Source organism: Pararge aegeria, chromosome 23 (assembly GCF_905163445.1).
Source record: "Pararge aegeria chromosome 23, ilParAegt1.1, whole genome shotgun sequence".
In the NCBI taxonomy this organism is placed as follows: Eukaryota; Metazoa; Arthropoda; class Insecta; order Lepidoptera; family Nymphalidae; genus Pararge; species Pararge aegeria.
This window is the reverse complement of record NC_053202.1, coordinates 10,816,038-10,837,989: the sequence shown is the minus strand read 5'-3', so window position 1 is coordinate 10,837,989 and position 21,952 is coordinate 10,816,038. Positions and strand designations below refer to the sequence as shown.

General features: G+C 24.2%; 1 protein-coding gene across 1 annotated transcript in view; it reads right to left on the bottom strand.

Annotated features, from left to right (window-relative positions):
* LOC120634171 (DNA replication licensing factor Mcm6) overlaps window positions 1–21,952 on the bottom strand; it is a 61,304-nt gene that overhangs the window by 30,944 nt on the left and 8,408 nt on the right. The window contains exons 7-9 of the mRNA XM_039904598.1: window positions 21,532–21,670; window positions 19,692–19,849; window positions 18,693–18,845 (exon numbers count right to left, since the gene is read on the bottom strand). Of these exons, the coding sequence (XP_039760532.1) occupies window positions 18,693–18,845; window positions 19,692–19,849; window positions 21,532–21,670 (450 nt within the window). The remainder of the gene's footprint in view (window positions 1–18,692; window positions 18,846–19,691; window positions 19,850–21,531; window positions 21,671–21,952) is intronic.

The window sequence follows — 21,952 nt, the reverse complement described above, 5'->3', positions numbered from 1 at the left end:
ATTATATACTTAAGTACATTATATACTTAAACACATTAAATACTTTAGTACATTATATACTTAAATACATTATATACTTAAGTACATTATATACTTAAGTACATTATATACTTAAATACATTATATACTTATGTACATTATTTACTTATTTACATTATATATACTTAAGTACATTATATACTTAAATACATTATATACTTAAGTACATTATATACTAAAATACATTAAATACTTTAGCACATTATATACTTAAGTACATTATATACTTAAATACATTATATACTTATGAACATTATTTACTTAAGTACATTATTTACTTGAGTACATTATTTACTTATGTACATTATATACCTAAGTAAATTATATACTTAAGTACATTATTTACTTAAGTACACTTATATACTTAAGTACATTATTTAATTAAATACATTATTTACTTAAGTATATCATTTACTTAAGTACATTATATACTTAAATACTTTATATACTTAAGTACATTATATAATTAAGTACATTATATACTTATGTACATTATATACTTAAGTACATTATTTACTTATGTACATTATTTATTTATTTACATTATATACTTACTAACATTATATAAGTAAGAACATTATATACTTAAGTACATTATTTACTTGAGTACATTATTTACTTATGTACATTATATACTTAAGTATATCATTTACTTAAGTACATTATTTACTTAAGTACATTATATACTTACATTATATACTTAAGTACATTATATACTTAAATACATTATATACTTATTTACATTATATACTTAAGTACATTATTTACTTATTTACATTATATACTTAAGTACATTATATACTTAAATACATTATATACTTAAGTACATTATTTACTTAAGTACATTATTTACTTAAATACATTATATACTTAAATGCATTATATACTTATGTACATTATATACTTATGTACATTATTTACTTAAGTACATTATTTACTTGAGTGCATTATTTACTTATGTACATTTTATACCTAAGTAAATTATATACTTAAGTACACTTATATACATTATTTAATTAAATACATTATTTACTTAAATACTATATATACTTAAGTACATTATATACTTATGTACATTATATACTTACTAACATTATATATGTAAGAACATTATATACTTAAGTACATTATTTACTTGAGTACATTATTTACTTATGTACATTATAAACTTAAGTATATCATTTACTTAAGTACATTATATACTTACAATACATTATATACTTACTTACATTATATACTTAAGTACATTATTTACTTAAGTACATTATTTAATTAAATACATTATTTACTTAAATACTATATATACTTAAGTACATTATATACTTATGTACATTATATACTTACTAACATTATATATGTAAGAACATTATATACTTAAGTACATTATTTACTTGAGTACATTATTTACTTATGTACATTATAAACTTAAGTATATCATTTACTTAAGTACATTATATACTTACAATACATTATATACTTACTTACATTATATACTTAAGTACATTATTTACTTAAGTACATTATATAATTAAGTACATTATATACTTAAATACATTAAATACTTTAGTACATTATATACTTAAATACATTATATACCTAAGTACATTATATACTTAAGTACATTATATACTTAAATACATTATATACTTATGTACATTATTTATATCTTTACATTATATACTTTAGTACATTATATACTTAAATACATTATATACTTTAGTACATTATATACTTAAGTACATTATATACTTAAATACATTATATACTTATGTACATTATTTACTTAAGTACATTATTTACTTGAGTACATTATTTACTTATGTACATTATATACCTAAGTAAATTATATACTTAAGTACATTATTTATTTATTTACATTATATACTTACTAACATTATATAAGTAAGAACATTATATACTTAAGTACATTATTTACTTAAGTACATTATTTACTTGAGTACATTATTTACTTATGTACATTATATACCTAAGTAAATTATATACTTAAGTACATTATATACTTAAGTATATCATTTACTTTAGTACATTATTTACTTAAGTACATTATATACCTAAGTAAATTTTATACTTAAGTACATTATTTACTTATTTACATTATATATACTTAAGTACATTATATACTTCAATACATTATATACTTAAGTACATTATATACTTAAATACATTAAATACTTTAGCACATTATATACTTAAGTACATTATATACTTAAATACATTATATACTTATGAACATTATTTACTTAAGTACATTATTTACTTGAGTACATTATTTACTTATGTACATTATATACCTAAGTAAATTATATACTTAAGTACATTATTTACTTAAGTACACTTATATACTTAAGTACATTATTTAATTAAATACATTATTTACTTAAGTATATCATTTACTTAAGTACATTATATACTTAAATACTTTATATACTTAAGTACATTATATAATTAAGTACATTATATACTTATGTACATTATATACTTAAGTACATTATTTACTTATGTACATTATTTATTTATTTACATTATATACTTACTAACATTATATAAGTAAGAACATTATATACTTAAGTACATTATTTACTTGAGTACATTATTTACTTATGTACATTATATACTTAAGTATATCATTTACTTAAGTACATTATTTACTTAAGTACATTATATACTTACAATACATTATATACTTACTTACATTATATACTTAAGTACATTATATACTTGAATACATTATATACTTATGTACATTATTTACTTATTTACATTATATACTTAAGTACATTATATACTTAAGTACATTATATACTTAAATACATTATATACTTTAGTACATTATATACTTAAATACATTATATACTTTAGTACATTATATACTTAAGTACATTATATACTTAAATACATTATATACTTATGTACATTATTTACTTAAGTACATTATTTACTTGAGTACATTATTTACTTATGTACATTATATACCTAAGTAAATTATATACTTAAGTACATTATTTACTTAGGTACACTTATATACTTAAGTACATTATTTAATTAAATACATTATTTACTTAAGTACATTATTTACTTATGTACATTATTTACTTAAGTACATTATTTATTTATTTACATTATATACTTACTAACATTATATAAGTAAGAACATTATATACTTAAGTACATTATTTACTAAAGTACATTATTTACTTGAGTACATTATTTACTTATGTACATTATATACCTAAGTAAATTATATACTTAAGTACATTATATACTTAAGTATATCATTTACTTAAGTACATTATATACTTAAATACTGTATATACTTAAGTACATTATATACTAACGTACATTTAATAATTAAGTACATTATATACTTATGTCCATTATATACTTACTAACATTATATACTTAAGTACATTATTTACTTGAGTACATTATTTACTTATGTACATTATATACTTAAGTATATCATTTATATACTTACAATACATTATATACTTACTTACATTATATACTTAAGTACATTATTTACTTAAGTACATTATATACTTAAGTACATTATTTACTTAAGTACATTATATACTTAAATACATTATATACTTAAGTTCATTATATACTTAAATACATTATATTCCTATGTACATTATTTACTTAAGTACATTATTTACTTATGTACATTATATACCTAAGTAAATTATATACTTAAGTACATTATTTACTTAAGTACACTTATATACTTAAGTACATTATTTACTTAAGTATATCATTTACTTAAGTACATTATTTACTTATGTACATTATATACTTAAGTACATTATTTACTTAAGTACATTATATACTTATGTACATTATATACCTAAGTAAATTTTATACTTAAGTACATTATTTACTTAAGTACACTTATATACTTAAGTACGTTATTTACTTTAGTATATCATTTACTTCAGTACATTATTTACTTATTTACATTATATACTTAAGTACATTATATACTTACGTACATTATATACTTAGGTACATTATATACTTATGTACCTTATATACTTATGTACCTTATATACTTAAGTACATTATTTACTTAAGTACATTATTTACTTATGTACATTATTTACTTATTTACATTATATACTTAAGTACATTATATACTTAAACACATTAAATACTTTAGTACATTATATACTTTAATACATTATATACTTAAGTACATTATATACTTAAGTACATTATATACTTAAATACATTATATACTTATGTACATTATTTACTTATTTACATTATATATACTTAAGTACATTATATACTTAAATACATTATATACTTAAGTACATTATATACTAAAATACATTAAATACTTTAGCACATTATATACTTAAGTACATTATATACTTAAATACATTATATACTTATGAACATTATTTACTTAAGTACATTATTTACTTGAGTACATTATTTACTTATGTACATTATATACCTAAGTAAATTATATACTTAAGTACATTATTTACTTAACACGTTAAACGCCAAGTAATAAATGCAAATCTTTCTAAACAGGCCATGTCAGACAATGTTGACCGGCACTTGTATGTCTCGTTCGGGCCGTGGGGGACAATGCTGTCCGACGGTCAGAGCTATTTTCAAACTTCTCCTTTGAGCCGCCGGGCATTAGTTTTATGATGTTTTGTATATAGCATGACCCGCGCGGCTCCACAGAACAATGTGGATATCGCAGCACTCAAAGATTTTAATTTCTTATTGAAAATTTTTGCCACTTTCTACATAGATTTTTTTCCAACTCTAGTGTAGTCCAACAAATTGTTTACTGGATGTATTATGATTAATAAATTATTGAAATGGAATACCTATAGGGTTGGTAAATTACGTAATACAGGAATAACCAATTAAATTGAGCTTTTATTTAAAATTATATAAAATATCTTAAGACTATTAACTAACTAAAAAATATGAGATCGTTCTGAGACCATTCTTGTTTTAAATCACATTCATAAAATATTACTAAAATTTATAGTAGAGATACATTATTAAAAAGTAAAAAAAAATGAATTGCTTTCAATATTTTAAGCGAAACGATGGGCTTTATTAAAGCAATCCAAACACAAAAATGGTTTGTTTGGACAATCGTCACAAAACGTTTGAACTTTTTTTACTTTGTTTTTAGCCTGTTTTCTTCCTTGACTCTGTACAATGTTCTTATAACACTGAGAGCATGATCTCCTAACAATTGAACTCTTCCCTTCTTTCTTCACCAGTTTGTGTTTCAACCTCTTAGGTCTTTCATCCTGAATTTCTTTTATATTTGTTTGCATACAAAAAGATTCCACAATACTTTTTCTAAAGTTACTTATAGGGATCTTTTTATTTGTAACTTTTTGATACAAAATATAGGCGTTGACCAATGAAGTATTGAGCAATAAATTAATGGCAAGCTTCTTGTGCCACTTAAGAGATTTTCTCAAAGGTGTTGAATAAGCAGCCAATTGATCAGCCAAATCAACTGCCCCTTTTACTTTATTATAGTCCACAACAATTTTTGGTTTTGAAACAATTTTGTCACGTTTATTAACATCGTGAAATTGTATTGAATGCTTCGTGGATAGCACATATACGTCACGCTTGTCCTTCCATTTCATCATGGTTATGCCATCAAAGCTCTCGGCTGCAGCAAACTCGCCTTTTCTGAGTTTAGCTGTAACAACATCTTTAGGCAACTTTCTTCTATTTTTGCGAATGGTGCCTACCAGGTGCGTTTCTTGGTCTATTAGCTGTCGTGCCAAATCTACGCTTGTATACCAGTTGTCCGTATAAAGAGTATGTCCTTTATTCAACAAATCTCCGCACAAAGACATAACAACATTTGTCGGTGTATTATTAGTCTCGTCATTTTTACCTGCGTAAATGCTTACTTTATAGGTATACCCCGGAATTGTGCATAGTTTAAACTCCTTTATGCCATACTTATGACGCTTTTGTTTATTATATTGACGAAATATTATCCTTCCACGGAATGGCACCATGCTTTCATCGATACAGATGTCTTCAGTAGGTGTATAATTTTTTTTAAAATTAGAGTTTAGATTTTCGATTAGCTGGCGAACTCGATGCAATCGATCTTCTTTGTTATGGTCGTCATTGTCAGAAAAATGAAGCATTTGCAAAAGCAATTCAAAACGGTTGCGAGACATCACAGTTCTCGAAAACGGGTGCCCGGTTATTTTGTCTTTTGACCAATAATCCGCCAATTTGACAAGCTTCACCAAACCCATAAATAAAATCAAGCCAAAAAATTGCTTCATCTCTGTCAAGTTGGTAGGATGCCACTTTCTAATACGTGCACTGGGAGTAGCTTCAGGCATATTCGTTATTTTAGCAATAGCATAGCAGTTAGTGTGATTCACTATTTGTTGAAGTATATCGTCGGTTAGAAACAGCGAATAAAAATCTACGGGTGACTTATTAGACATTGATAATTTGACGTGCAACGGAGCACCCGAAATTTCGGTGAAAGGAATAATCTTGCGTTGGTTACCTTTTGGTTCAGTCCAAACATTCGTTGATGGTGTACTTCCTGAAGTATCTGGACCAACTGCCTCATTTTCGCTGATCTCACTATCCGATTGAATTATACGACGCCTCTTTTTTTTTGTGGGTAATATTTGATAGTCATCTTCATCCTCTGAACTCAGTTGAAAACTATTGTTTAGCAATGATATTTCGATATCATTAAGTTGTGTCAAAATGTCCTCTGTGATTTCAAAACCATCATCGTCAAAGTCAGCCATTATAATGCAAGTAATTAGCGAATTTCTTTGATGCGTAGGTATTACGGGTTGGCGGGAAAAACACAGCTCTAACCTAGAGCGGGTAACGTATCGTCCTGCGAAATGCTTGCGAAGCACTAAAGGGGAGCGGGAGGATAGCGAATTGCGCGTACGGCTGAGTGGTGGGAGCGGGACGGAAGGGTAGTGCGGGCGGAGTACTTCTCGGCCAGCAAGCGGCGCGGCGGCGCAGCGTAGGTAGAATGGGCGACAACGTGACCCGCGCGGCGCGCTCCGTATGAAATGCAGATGACCATCCGCAGGGGGCCATCGGGGACAATGATGGGCGACATGAGCTATTGTCGTTATTAAACTGTTTTAATCAGTCTCCTTAATACTGTAATAGTTTAAAACGTTTCACTATTCATATGCACTAATAAAACAAAAAAGGATTTTTTGACATATGACAACTTTTTTGTATGGCTAGCGGAGAAAGTCGAGTGTCGCCCAGTATTGTCCGACACGGCGTTGAACGTGTTAAGTACACTTATATACTTAAGTACATTATTTAATTAAATACATTATTTACTTAAGTATATCATTTACTTAAGTACATTATATACTTAAATACTTTATATACTTAAGTACATTATATAATTAAGTACATTATATACTTATGTACATTATATACTTAAGTACATTATTTACTTATGTACATTATTTATTTATTTACATTATATACTTACTAACATTATATAAGTAAGAACATTATATACTTAAGTACATTATTTACTTGAGTACATTATTTACTTATGTACATTATATACTTAAGTATATCATTTACTTAAGTACATTATTTACTTAAGTACATTATATACTTACATTATATACTTAAATACATTATATACTTAAATACATTATATACTTATTTACATTATATACTTAAGTACATTATTTACTTATTTACATTATATACTTAAGTACATTATATACTTAAATACATTATATACTTAAGTACATTATTTACTTAAGTACATTATTTACTTAAATACATTATATACTTAAATGCATTATATACTTATGTACATTATTTACTTGAGTGCATTATTTACTTATGTACATTTTATACCTAAGTAAATTATATACTTAAGTACACTTATATACTTAAGTACATTATTTAATTAAATACATTATTTACTTAAATACTGTATATACTTAAGTACATTATATACTTATGTACATTATATACTTACTAACATTATATATGTAAGAACATTATATACTTAAGTTCATTATTTACTTGAGTACATTATTTACTTATGTACATTATAAACTTAAGTATATCATTTACTTAAGTACATTATATACTTACAATACATTATATACTTACTTACATTATATACTTAAGTACATTATTTACTTAAGTACATTATATAATTAAGTACATTATATACTTAAATACATTAAATACTTTAGTACATTATATACTTAAATACATTATATACCTAAGTACATTATATACTTAAGTACATTATATACTTAAATACATTATATACTTATGTACATTATTTATATCTTTACATTATATACTTTAGTACATTATATACTTAAATACATTATATACTTTAGTACATTATATACTTAAGTACATTATATACTTAAATACATTATATACTTATGTACATTATTTACTTAAGTACATTATTTACTTGAGTACATTATTTACTTATGTACATTATATACCTAAGTAAATTATATACTTAAGTAAATTATTTACTTAAGTACACTTATATACTTAAGTACATTATTTAATTAAATACATTATTTACTTAAGTACATTATTTACTTATGTACATTATTTACTTAAGTACATTATTTATTTATTTACATTATATACTTACTAACATTATATAAGTAAGAACATTATATACTTAAGTACATTATTTACTTAAGTACATTATTTACTTGAGTACATTATTTACTTATGTACATTATATACCTAAGTAAATTATATACTTAAGTACATTATATACTTAAGTATATCATTTACTTTAGTACATTATTTACTTAAGTACATTATATACCTAAGTAAATTTTATACTTAAGTACATTATTTACTTAAGTACACTTATATACTTAAGTACGTTATTTACTTTAGTATATCATTTACTTCAGTACATTATTTACTTATTTACATTATATACTTAAGTACATTATATACTTACGTACATTATATACTTAGGTACATTATATACTTATGTACCTTATATACTTATGTACCTTATATACTTAAGTACATTATTTACTTAAGTACATTATTTACTTATGTATATTATTTACTTATTTACATTATTTACTTGAGTACATTATTTACTTATGTACATTATATACCTAAGTAAATTATATACTTAAGTACATTATTTACTTAAGTACACTTATATACTTAAGTACATTATTTAATTAAATACATTATTTACTTAAGTATATCATTTACTTAAGTACATTATATACTTAAATACTTTATATACTTAAGTACATTATATAATTAAGTACATTATATACTTATGTACATTATATACTTAAGTACATTATTTACTTAAACACATTAAATACTTGAGTACATTATATACTTTAATACATTATATACTTAAGTACATTATATACTTAAGTACATTATATACTTAAGTACATTATATACTTAAATACATTATATACTTATGTACATTATTTACTTATTTACATTATATATACTTAAGTACATTATATACTTCAATACATTATATACTTAAGTACATTATATACTTAAATACATTAAATACTTTAGCACATTATATACTTAAGTACATTATATACTTAAATACATTATATACTTAAGTACATTATTTACTTGAGTACATTATTTACTTATGTACATTATATACTTAAGTATATCATTTATATACTTACAATACATTATATACTTACTTACATTATATACTTAAGTACATTATTTACTTAAGTACATTATATACTTAAGTACATTATTTACTTAAGTACATTATATACTTAAATACATTATATACTTAAGTTCATTATATACTTAAATACATTATATTCCTATGTACATTATTTACTTAAGTACATTATTTACTTATGTACATTATATACCTAAGTAAATTATATACTTAAGTACATTATTTACTTAAGTACACTTATATACTTAAGTACATTATTTACTTAAGTATATCATTTACTTAAGTACATTATTTACTTATGTACATTATATACTTAAGTACATTATTTACTTAAGTACATTATATACTTATGTACATTATATACCTAAGTAAATTTTATACTTAAGTACATTATTTACTTAAGTACACTTATATACTTAAGTACGTTATTTACTTTAGTATATCATTTACTTCAGTACATTATTTACCTATTTACATTATATACTTAAGTACATTATATACTTACGTACATTATATACTTAGGTACATTATATACTTATGTACCTTATATACTTATGTACCTTATATACTTAAGTACATTATTTACTTAAGTACATTATTTACTTATGTACATTATTTACTTATTTACATTATATACTTAAGTACATTATATACTTAAACACATTAAATACTTTAGTACATTATATACTTTAATACATTATATACTTAAGTACATTATATACTTAAGTACATTATATACTTAAATACATTATATACTTATGTACATTATTTACTTATTTACATTATATATACTTAAGTACATTATATACTTAAATACATTATATACTTAAGTACATTATATACTAAAATACATTAAATACTTTAGCACATTATATACTTAAGTACATTATATACTTAAATACATTATATACTTATGAACATTATTTACTTAAGTACATTATTTACTTGAGTACATTATTTACTTATGTACATTATATACCTAAGTAAATTATATACTTAAGTACATTATTTACTTAAGTACACTTATATACTTAAGTACATTATTTAATTAAATACATTATTTACTTAAGTATATCATTTACTTAAGTACACTTATATACTTAAGTACATTATTTAATTAAATACATTATTTACTTAAGTATATCATTTACTTAAGTACATTATATACTTAAATACTTTATATACTTAAGTACATTATATAATTAAGTACATTATATACTTATGTACATTATATACTTAAGTACATTATTTACTTATGTACATTATTTATTTATTTACATTATATACTTACTAACATTATATAAGTAAGAACATTATATACTTAAGTACATTATTTACTTGAGTACATTATTTACTTATGTACATTATATACTTAAGTATATCATTTACTTAAGTACATTATTTACTTAAGTACATTATATACTTACATTATATACTTAAGTACATTATATACTTAAATACATTATATACTTATTTACATTATATACTTAAGTACATTATTTACTTATTTACATTATATACTTAAGTACATTATATACTTAAATACATTATATACTTAAGTACATTATTTACTTAAGTACATTATTTACTTAAATACATTATATACTTAAATGCATTATATACTTATGTACATTATTTACTTGAGTGCATTATTTACTTATGTACATTTTATACCTAAGTAAATTATATACTTAAGTACACTTATATACTTAAGTACATTATTTAATTAAATACATTATTTACTTAAATACTGTATATACTTAAGTACATTATATACTTATGTACATTATATACTTACTAACATTATATATGTAAGAACATTATATACTTAAGTTCATTATTTACTTGAGTACATTATTTACTTATGTACATTATAAACTTAAGTATATCATTTACTTAAGTACATTATATACTTACAATACATTATATACTTACTTACATTATATACTTAAGTACATTATTTACTTAAGTACATTATATAATTAAGTACATTATATACTTAAATACATTAAATACTTTAGTACATTATATACTTAAATACATTATATACCTAAGTACATTATATACTTAAGTACATTATATACTTAAATACATTATATACTTATGTACATTATTTATATCTTTACATTATATACTTTAGTACATTATATACTTAAATACATTATATACTTTAGTACATTATATACTTAAGTACATTATATACTTAAATACATTATATACTTATGTACATTATTTACTTAAGTACATTATTTACTTGAGTACATTATTTACTTATGTACATTATATACCTAAGTAAATTATATACTTAAGTAAATTATTTACTTAAGTACACTTATATACTTAAGTACATTATTTAATTAAATACATTATTTACTTAAGTACATTATTTACTTATGTACATTATTTACTTAAGTACATTATTTATTTATTTACATTATATACTTACTAACATTATATAAGTAAGAACATTATATACTTAAGTACATTATTTACTTAAGTACATTATTTACTTGAGTACATTATTTACTTATGTACATTATATACCTAAGTAAATTATATACTTAAGTACATTATATACTTAAGTATATCATTTACTTTAGTACATTATTTACTTAAGTACATTATATACCTAAGTAAATTTTATACTTAAGTACATTATTTACTTAAGTACACTTATATACTTAAGTACGTTATTTACTTTAGTATATCATTTACTTCAGTACATTATTTACTTATTTACATTATATACTTAAGTACATTATATACTTACGTACATTATATACTTAGGTACATTATATACTTATGTACCTTATATACTTATGTACCTTATATACTTAAGTACATTATTTACTTAAGTACATTATTTACTTATGTACATTATTTACTTATTTACATTATTTACTTGAGTACATTATTTACTTATGTACATTATATACCTAAGTAAATTATATACTTAAGTACATTATTTACTTAAGTACACTTATATACTTAAGTACATTATTTAATTAAATACATTATTTACTTAAGTATATCATTTACTTAAGTACATTATATACTTAAATACTTTATATACTTAAGTACATTATATAATTAAGTACATTATATACTTATGTACATTATATACTTAAGTACATTATTTACTTAAACACATTAAATACTTGAGTACATTATATACTTTAATACATTATATACTTAAGTACATTATATACTTAAGTACATTATATACTTAAGTACATTATATACTTAAATACATTATATACTTATGTACATTATTTACTTATTTACATTATATATACTTAAGTACATTATATACTTCAATACATTATATACTTAAGTACATTATATACTTAAATACATTAAATACTTTAGCACATTATATACTTAAGTACATTATATACTTAAATACATTATATACTTATGAACATTATTTACTTAAGTACATTATTTACTTGAGTACATTATTTACTTATGTACATTATATACCTAAGTAAATTATATACTTAAGTACATTATTTACTTAAGTACACTTATATACTTAAGTACATTATTTAATTAAATACATTATTTACTTAAGTATATCATTTACTTAAGTACATTATATACTTAAATACTTTATATACTTAAGTACATTATATAATTAAGTACATTATATACTTATGTACATTATATACATAAGTACATTATTTACTTATGTACATTATTTATTTATTTACATTATATACTTACTAACATTATATAAGTAAGAACATTATATACTTAAGTACATTATTTACTTGAGTACATTATTTACTTATGTACATTATATACTTAAGTATATCATTTACTTAAGTACATTATTTACTTAAGTACATTATATACTTACAATACATTATATACTTACTTACATTATATACTTAAGTACATTATATACTTGAATACATTATATACTTATGTACATTATTTACTTATTTACATTATATACTTAAGTACATTATATACTTAAGTACATTATATACTTAAATACATTATATACTTTAGTACATTATATACTTAAATACATTATATACTTTAGTACATTATATACTTAAGTACATTATATACTTAAATACATTATATACTTATGTACATTATTTACTTAAGTACATTATTTACTTGAGTACATTATTTACTTATGTACATTATATACCTAAGTAAATTATATACTTAAGTACATTATTTACTTAGGTACACTTATATACTTAAGTACATTATTTAATTAAATACATTGATTACTTAAGTACATTATTTACTTATGTACATTATTTACTTAAGTACATTATTTATTTATTTACATTATATACTTACTAACATTATATAAGTAAGAACATTATATACTTAAGTACATTATTTACTAAAGTACATTATTTACTTGAGTACATTATTTACTTATGTACATTATATACCTAAGTAAATTATATACTTAAGTACATTATATACTTAAGTATATCATTTACTTAAGTACATTATATACTTAAATACTGTATATACTTAAGTACATTATATACTAACGTACATTTAATAATTAAGTACATTATATACTTATGTCCATTATATACTTACTAACATTATATACTTAAGTACATTATTTACTTGAGTACATTATTTACTTATGTACATTATATACTTAAGTATATCATTTATATACTTACAATACATTATATACTTACTTACATTATATACTTAAGTACATTATTTACTTAAGTACATTATATACTTAAGTACATTATTTACTTAAGTACATTATATACTTAAATACATTATATACTTAAGTTCATTATATACTTAAATACATTATATTCCTATGTACATTATTTACTTAAGTACATTATTTACTTATGTACATTATATACCTAAGTAAATTATATACTTAAGTACATTATTTACTTAAGTACACTTATATACTTAAGTACATTATTTACTTAAGTATATCATTTACTTAAGTACATTATTTACTTATGTACATTATATACTTAAGTACATTATTTACTTAAGTACATTATATACTTAAATACTTTATATACTTAAGTACATTATATACTAACGTACATTATATAATTAAGTACATTATATAATTAAGTACATTATATACTTATGTAAATTATATACTTAAGTACATTATTTACTTATGTACATTATTTACTTAAGTACATTATTTATTTATTTACATTATATACTAACTAACATTATATAAGTAAGAACTAACATTATTTATTTACTTATGTACATTATATACTTAAGTATATCATTTACTTAAGTACATTATTTACTTAAGTACATTATATACTTACAATACATTATATACTTACTTACATTATATACTTAAGTACATTATATACTTAAATACATTATATACTTATGTACATTATTTACTTATTTACATTATATACTTAAGTACATTATATACTTAAGTACATTATATACTTAAATACATTATATACTTATGTACATTATTTACTTAAGTACATTATTTACTTGAGTACATTATTTACTTATGTACATTATATACCTAAGTAAATTATATACTTAAGTACATTATTTACTAAGGTACACTTATATACTTAAGTACATTATTTACTTAAGTACATTATATACTTAAGTACATTATTTACTTAAGTACATTATATACTTAAATACATTATATACTTAAGTTCATTATATACTTAAATACATTATATACCTATGTACATTATTTACTTAAGTACATTATTTACTTATGTACATTATATACCTAAGTAAATTATATACTTAAGTACATTATTTACTTAAGTACACTTATATACTTAAGTACATTATTTACTTAAGTATATCATTTACTTAAGTACATTATTTACTTATGTACATTATATACTTAAGTACATTATTTACTTAAGTACATTATATACTTAAATACTTTATATACTTAAGTACATTATATACTAACGTACATTATATAATTAAGTACATTATATAATTAAGTACATTATATACTTATGTAAATTATATACTTAAGTACATTATTTACTTATGTACATTATTTACTTAAGTACATTATTTATTTATTTACATTATATACTAACTAACATTATATAAGTAAGAACATTATATACTTAAGTACATTATTTACTTAAGTACATTTTTTACTTGAGTACATTATTTACTTATGTACATTATATACCTAAGTAAATTATATACTTAAGTACATTATATACTTAAGTATATCATTTACTTTAGTACATTATTTACTTAAGTACATTATATACTTAAATACATTATATACTTACTTACATTATATACTTAAGTACATTATTTACTTAAGTACATTATATATTTAATTTCATTCATTTAATTTAATTCATTTTTGTTTTGTCTCCTAATAATTGATTAAGTTAATTTTTTTATTGTAATTTAGCTTTAAATATTTATACTTTTTTACTTTTGAAGGTTTATATTATTTGACTAATAATTAATTGTAAATAATTTATAAGAATGACTTTTTTACATTTTAATGCATGCTGTGATAACCTGTAAATAGTTGAACATTTACTATGTGACTCATTCCAAAAAAAAAAAAAGCATGGTTTAATGTATCTACTGTTGGATGTCATTAATAAATAAAAAAAAAAAAAAATAAATAAATAAATATACTTAAGTACATTATATACTTAAAAACATTTTATACTTAAGTTCATTATATACTTAAATACATTATATACTTATGTACATTATTTACTTAAGTACATTATTTACTTGAGTACATTATTTACTTATGTACATTATATACCTAAGTAAATTATATACTTAAGTACATTATATACTTAAGTATATCATTTACTTTAGTACATTATTTACTTAAGTACATTATATACTTAAATACATTATATACTTACTTACATTATATACTTAAGTACATTATTTACTTAAGTACATTATATATTTAATTTCATTCATTTAATTTAATTCATTTTTGTTTTGTCTCCTAATAATTGATTAAGTTAATTTTTTTATTGTAATTTAGCTTTAAATATTTATACTTTTTTACTTTTGAAGGTTTATATTATTTGACTAATAATTAATTGTAAATAATTTATAAGAATGACTTTTTTACATTTTAATGCATGCTGTGATAACCTGTAAATAGTTGAACATTTACTATGTGACTCATTCCAAAAAAAAAAAAAGCATGGTTTAATGTATCTACTGTTGGATGTCATTAATAAATAAAAAAAAAAAAAATAAATAAATAAATATACTTAAGTACATTATATACTTAAAAACATTTTATACTTAAGTTCATTATATACTTAAATACATTATATACTTATGTACATTATTTACTTAAGTACATTATTTACTTGAGTACATTATTTACTTATGTACATTATATACCTAAGTAAATTATATACTTAAGTACATTATTTACTTATGTAAGTACATTATTTAATTAAAAACATTATTAATTAAATAATGTACTTAAGTATATAATGTATTTAAGTAAATAATGTACTTAAGAATATAATGTATCGAAGTATATAATGTACATAAGTAAGTAATGTATTTAATTAAATAATGTAAATAAGTATATAATGTAGTAAGGTAATACTTAAGTTAATAAATAACTATTAACTATATTACATTATTTACCTTAATACATTATTTAAGTAAATAATGTAAGTAAGTAAATAATTAAATAATGGATTTAAGTAAGTTATGTACGTAAAGCTTGAAAATGGACATAAATAAGTGATATCTGCATATCGTCTGCGAAAGGCGCAGAACTTCTTTGTGGGGTTGAGTATACGCTTTTACAACATGATTCTTAAGGTAATTCTAGACCTACCGATGCATAATTTTGAAAATGTGTAAAAACACATCAACATCATCATCAATACAGAAATCATATTAAAAAAAAATTGCTTTAATCGAAGCATGTCCAAAATTAAATGAGTGCATGAATGACATAACAACATGCTGATTCTGTCAACACTGAAAAAAGTTCCAATTTGACAGCACAATCCCCATCTGAAATTTAAATTTGTCAATTTGCCCCCATTAACAAAATGATCCGCCATTTATTGAATATATTAGTTACAAAAAATGTGTTAAATGAAGAACCGCTCAACCGATTTTGTCCAAACTTCACATAAACCATTTATTTAATAGTCCGAACAAAGCCTAAACATTTGGTTTGGATAGGTGAGCCCGTTCTTGAGTTATAAAATTACAACTGGAAGTGGCATTGATTTTTATATACATAGATCGATAGATTGCTAATTATTTGTGTATATTATTCATTACCCGTGAATCATTGCCTTATTCCATTAGTAGTCTGGAAGAGATCACTTTTAGTGATAGGCTTTATCACTAAAAGTGAGCTTTTAGCACAGTATTATGTTTAAGTAAGTGTTTCTGTGTGTGTGTTTCAATATTACGCAATAAAGTTGTTTAAAATAAACAAATAAAATAAATACGTATAACATACATATGAAATAGACACTGAAAAACATTCATGTCCATCACACAAACATTTTCTAGCTGTGGGTATCGAACCCACGGCCTTGGACTCGGAGAGTAGGGTCGCTGCGTACTGCGCCAACCGGCTGTCAAATTACATTTAATAATATACAGATAAACACCCAGACAAAGAAAAACATCCATGTTCATCACACAAACATTCCAGTTGTGGGAATCGAACCCACGGGCACTTGGACTCGGAAAGCAGGGTCAAATAACATTTATGAACATTTATCAGGCTTTGTAAAGCCTCAATCAAACTCTTAGAGTGGATATTTGAAGCTATTTAGGGTGAGGGGATTCAAGGACGGGGCGAGCACAAAAGATCCTGGAGGGTCGATGCATCCGCTGAAGCGGGCCTCATAACAAGATAGATAGATTCAGGCGGTGTGGTGGCGACAGTTACCTTGGCCAGTGAAATGGTCTGCTGCTCCATAGCCTCGTGGATGGCGACCTGGTCTCCGGGGTCCATCTTGTCGAACTCGTCGATGCAGCACACTCCGTTATCCGCCAACATCAAAGCCCCCGCCTCGATCACAAAGTCAAATGACTCTTCGTCCTGTGTACAAATAACGCATTATAATATCATCAGAATCTAGAATATAAATTTAAAATGCATATAAAAATTTTCGGAACCGACAGGATTTGAACCTGCGACTCTCGGGCAATCGCGGCTGAGCGCTTTCACCAATTAAGCTACGGCTCTCCTACCGTCGATGCCGAAATTAGTATATGCGTTTCACATCTGTCTTATAGCGACTGTGCCAAGTGTAGGTAAAAACACTAATAAAAATTATAGAAATCATTAGCATCGTTATCATTATCAACAAAAAAAAAATAGATTTACTAGCCCCCTATGTCACGGGTCTCCTTTCAGTATAAATAAATAAATAAATATACTACGACACAGTGGCGTGCACAGGGTTTTTGACCAGGGTGTGCATAAAGAAGTTATAAGTTTTAGGGTAGGCAGAGCTTTTGTGCATGTATGAAGTGCACGCCATTGCTACGACAATAGACACATCGCCACCTAGCCCCAAAGTAAGCGCAGTCTGTGTCATGGGTACTAAGATGACTGATGAATATTTTATGAATAATATACACAAATAAATAGCAATTACTCACTCAGACCCAGACTCAGAAAGCAGGTTCGCTGCAAACTGCGCCACAGGGTTATAATATAAATATAAACACCCAGACACTGAACCCACAACTGGAAATGAAAAATCATGTTCATTTCCAGTTGTGGGTATCAAACCCACAGCCTCGGACTCAGTAAGCAGGGGCGCTGCCCACTGCGTCACGTTTTATTCTAACCAAAAATAGTTTAAAACACATAGAAATCGAAATCTTCATCGCTGAAACCATTTAGAAATCAAGAAACTAAGTTGAAATTGAATGTTACCTTGACAACAGCGGCAGTGAGACCCGCAGCCGAGGACGCTTTGCCGCTTGTGTAGACCGCCCGGGGGGTGATCTCACTGACTTGCTTCAGCAGTTGAGATTTGGCTGTACTCGGGTCGCCAACTATGCATACGTTTATGTCACCGCGTAGAGTTGTTCCTGACGAGACCATAGACAAAACATTCATTAATTATTGTTTAACTAGCAGTCGCCAGCGTTCTTCGTGCACGTTTATTAATAATTCCGCGCGAACCGTTTATTTTCCTGGGATGAACTTACTTCAGTGAGCAGTGGCGTGCACTTCATACATGCACAAGAGCAATGCATACCCTAAAATTTTTGTATAATCTCATACAGGGGAAAGATTTTTCATTAATTTCAAGAATTTTATGCCATCTTCCTTATTTTTGCAAACCCTGTGAACGCCGCTTTCGGTGAGTATGCTCTCAGGAACTTTACAATCTTGTTCCTCCGTCCCCGTTCTACGATAGCGAGACGCCGGAAGCGGTGGCATCGTTATGTTGTTGATATTCCATTAACACGTACGAAACGTATTTTTATCCACGTTTCTGATACGTACCGCTAGGATGTGGAACGGCCTCCCGGCAACTGTGTTTCCTGCCACGTATAACTTGAGTACCTTCAAGGCTAGAGTGAATAGGCTTCTTCTAGGCAAGCATGCTCTATCCTAGACCTCATCAATGTCGCTACAAAGTGAATTTTGTATACTTCTTCTGTCTGTGTTTTCTTTTATTCTTCTTCTGTATTTTTATTTGTGTGCAAATAGAGTATAAATAAATAAAATCAATGCTTTCTAACGGGCATGATTGTCGTCAAGCGCTGGCCTACCGTTAATATAAAAAAAACTAAATCTATGCCAAAAATATTCATCAGTTATCTTAGTACCCATAACACAAGCTACGCTTACTTTGGGGCTAAATGGCGATGTGTGTATTGTCGTAGTATATTTATTTATTTATCTGGTTCTTGCGGATTAAAACAAACAAAACTTTCAAAAGGGTTGTCATAATTCTTTATTTATGACAACCCTATTGAGGATAAAAGACTGACACGCGCATAGTACCTACGCTTCGCGACGCGTACCTAATAAAGTGACATGATTTTAATTTTGCATGTGATGTTAGGGCTGTATCTGATTTCGTTCAGTCAAACTATGGCAGTGGTTAACTCAAAAAGTTTTCGATTTCACAGATAAGTCCCAGAGACAGTACATAATGTACCTCTAAAGCCTGTGATGTACATCCTGACATCACATACAGAATTAAAATCATGTGACTCCTGTCACTTTATTAGTTAAGCTTCGCGTAGCGTAGGTACTAAGCCCTTGTCGGTCTTTTCAACAGGGTTGTCATAAGTAAACACTTAATAACGTAAAGTAAGTACAAGTAACGAAAAATAAATATTTAATATTTTTACAGGACGATTCCTTATGAAATATACTTATGCACCTTTCAACAGTATTTTGTAATTTGGTTACACATTGTATATTTACTTTAGTACGGGTCTCTTCTCAGAATGAGAAGTGTTTAGGTTGTTGGACACCATGCTGATAAGTCTCAGAGACATTACATAATGTACTTCTAAAGCCGGTGAAGTGTTATTTCGGTTTTCGTTTACACATTGTATATTTACTTTGGTACGGGTCTCCTCTCAGAATGAGAAGTGTTTAGGTTTTTAGTCACCATGTATGTAAAGCTATCGATGAAAGCTTTTGTCACGTGGTGGGCCTTCTACCGTTATGCCACTTGATTTGCAGTGGACTTTTATAGGCAGCAATGAAAGCTTTTGTTACTAGGTTATTTCATTTAAGCAAACTATACCTTCAATAGTGGTTTTGGCCACTCCCCCGAACAGCATGAGCAGTATACCCCTTTTGACCTCATTGTTGCCGTGTATGCTGGGGAACAGGCTCGTTATCAAGTTGTTGTACAGGTTCCGGTCCCGAGACATCTCGTACACCTGGAAAGTTATCACATCATTATCACATTGAATCAAGAACATACAGAATTCTCATCTTCAGTTAGAATATTGTCTTTATCATGCAACAGTATTGGAAGATTTACCAGATTTAGGTCACTCATAATAATTGAAGTGGACACTGTACACTACACACTATACAGTGTTCACAGTTTTCCAATTTTATTTCTGTTGCTGTTCAATTTTACAACAAACCTTTTAGGTTATTCAAATTTTGTTACCGCTTAAAGCTAATGATCATATTATATATGATTAAATAACAGG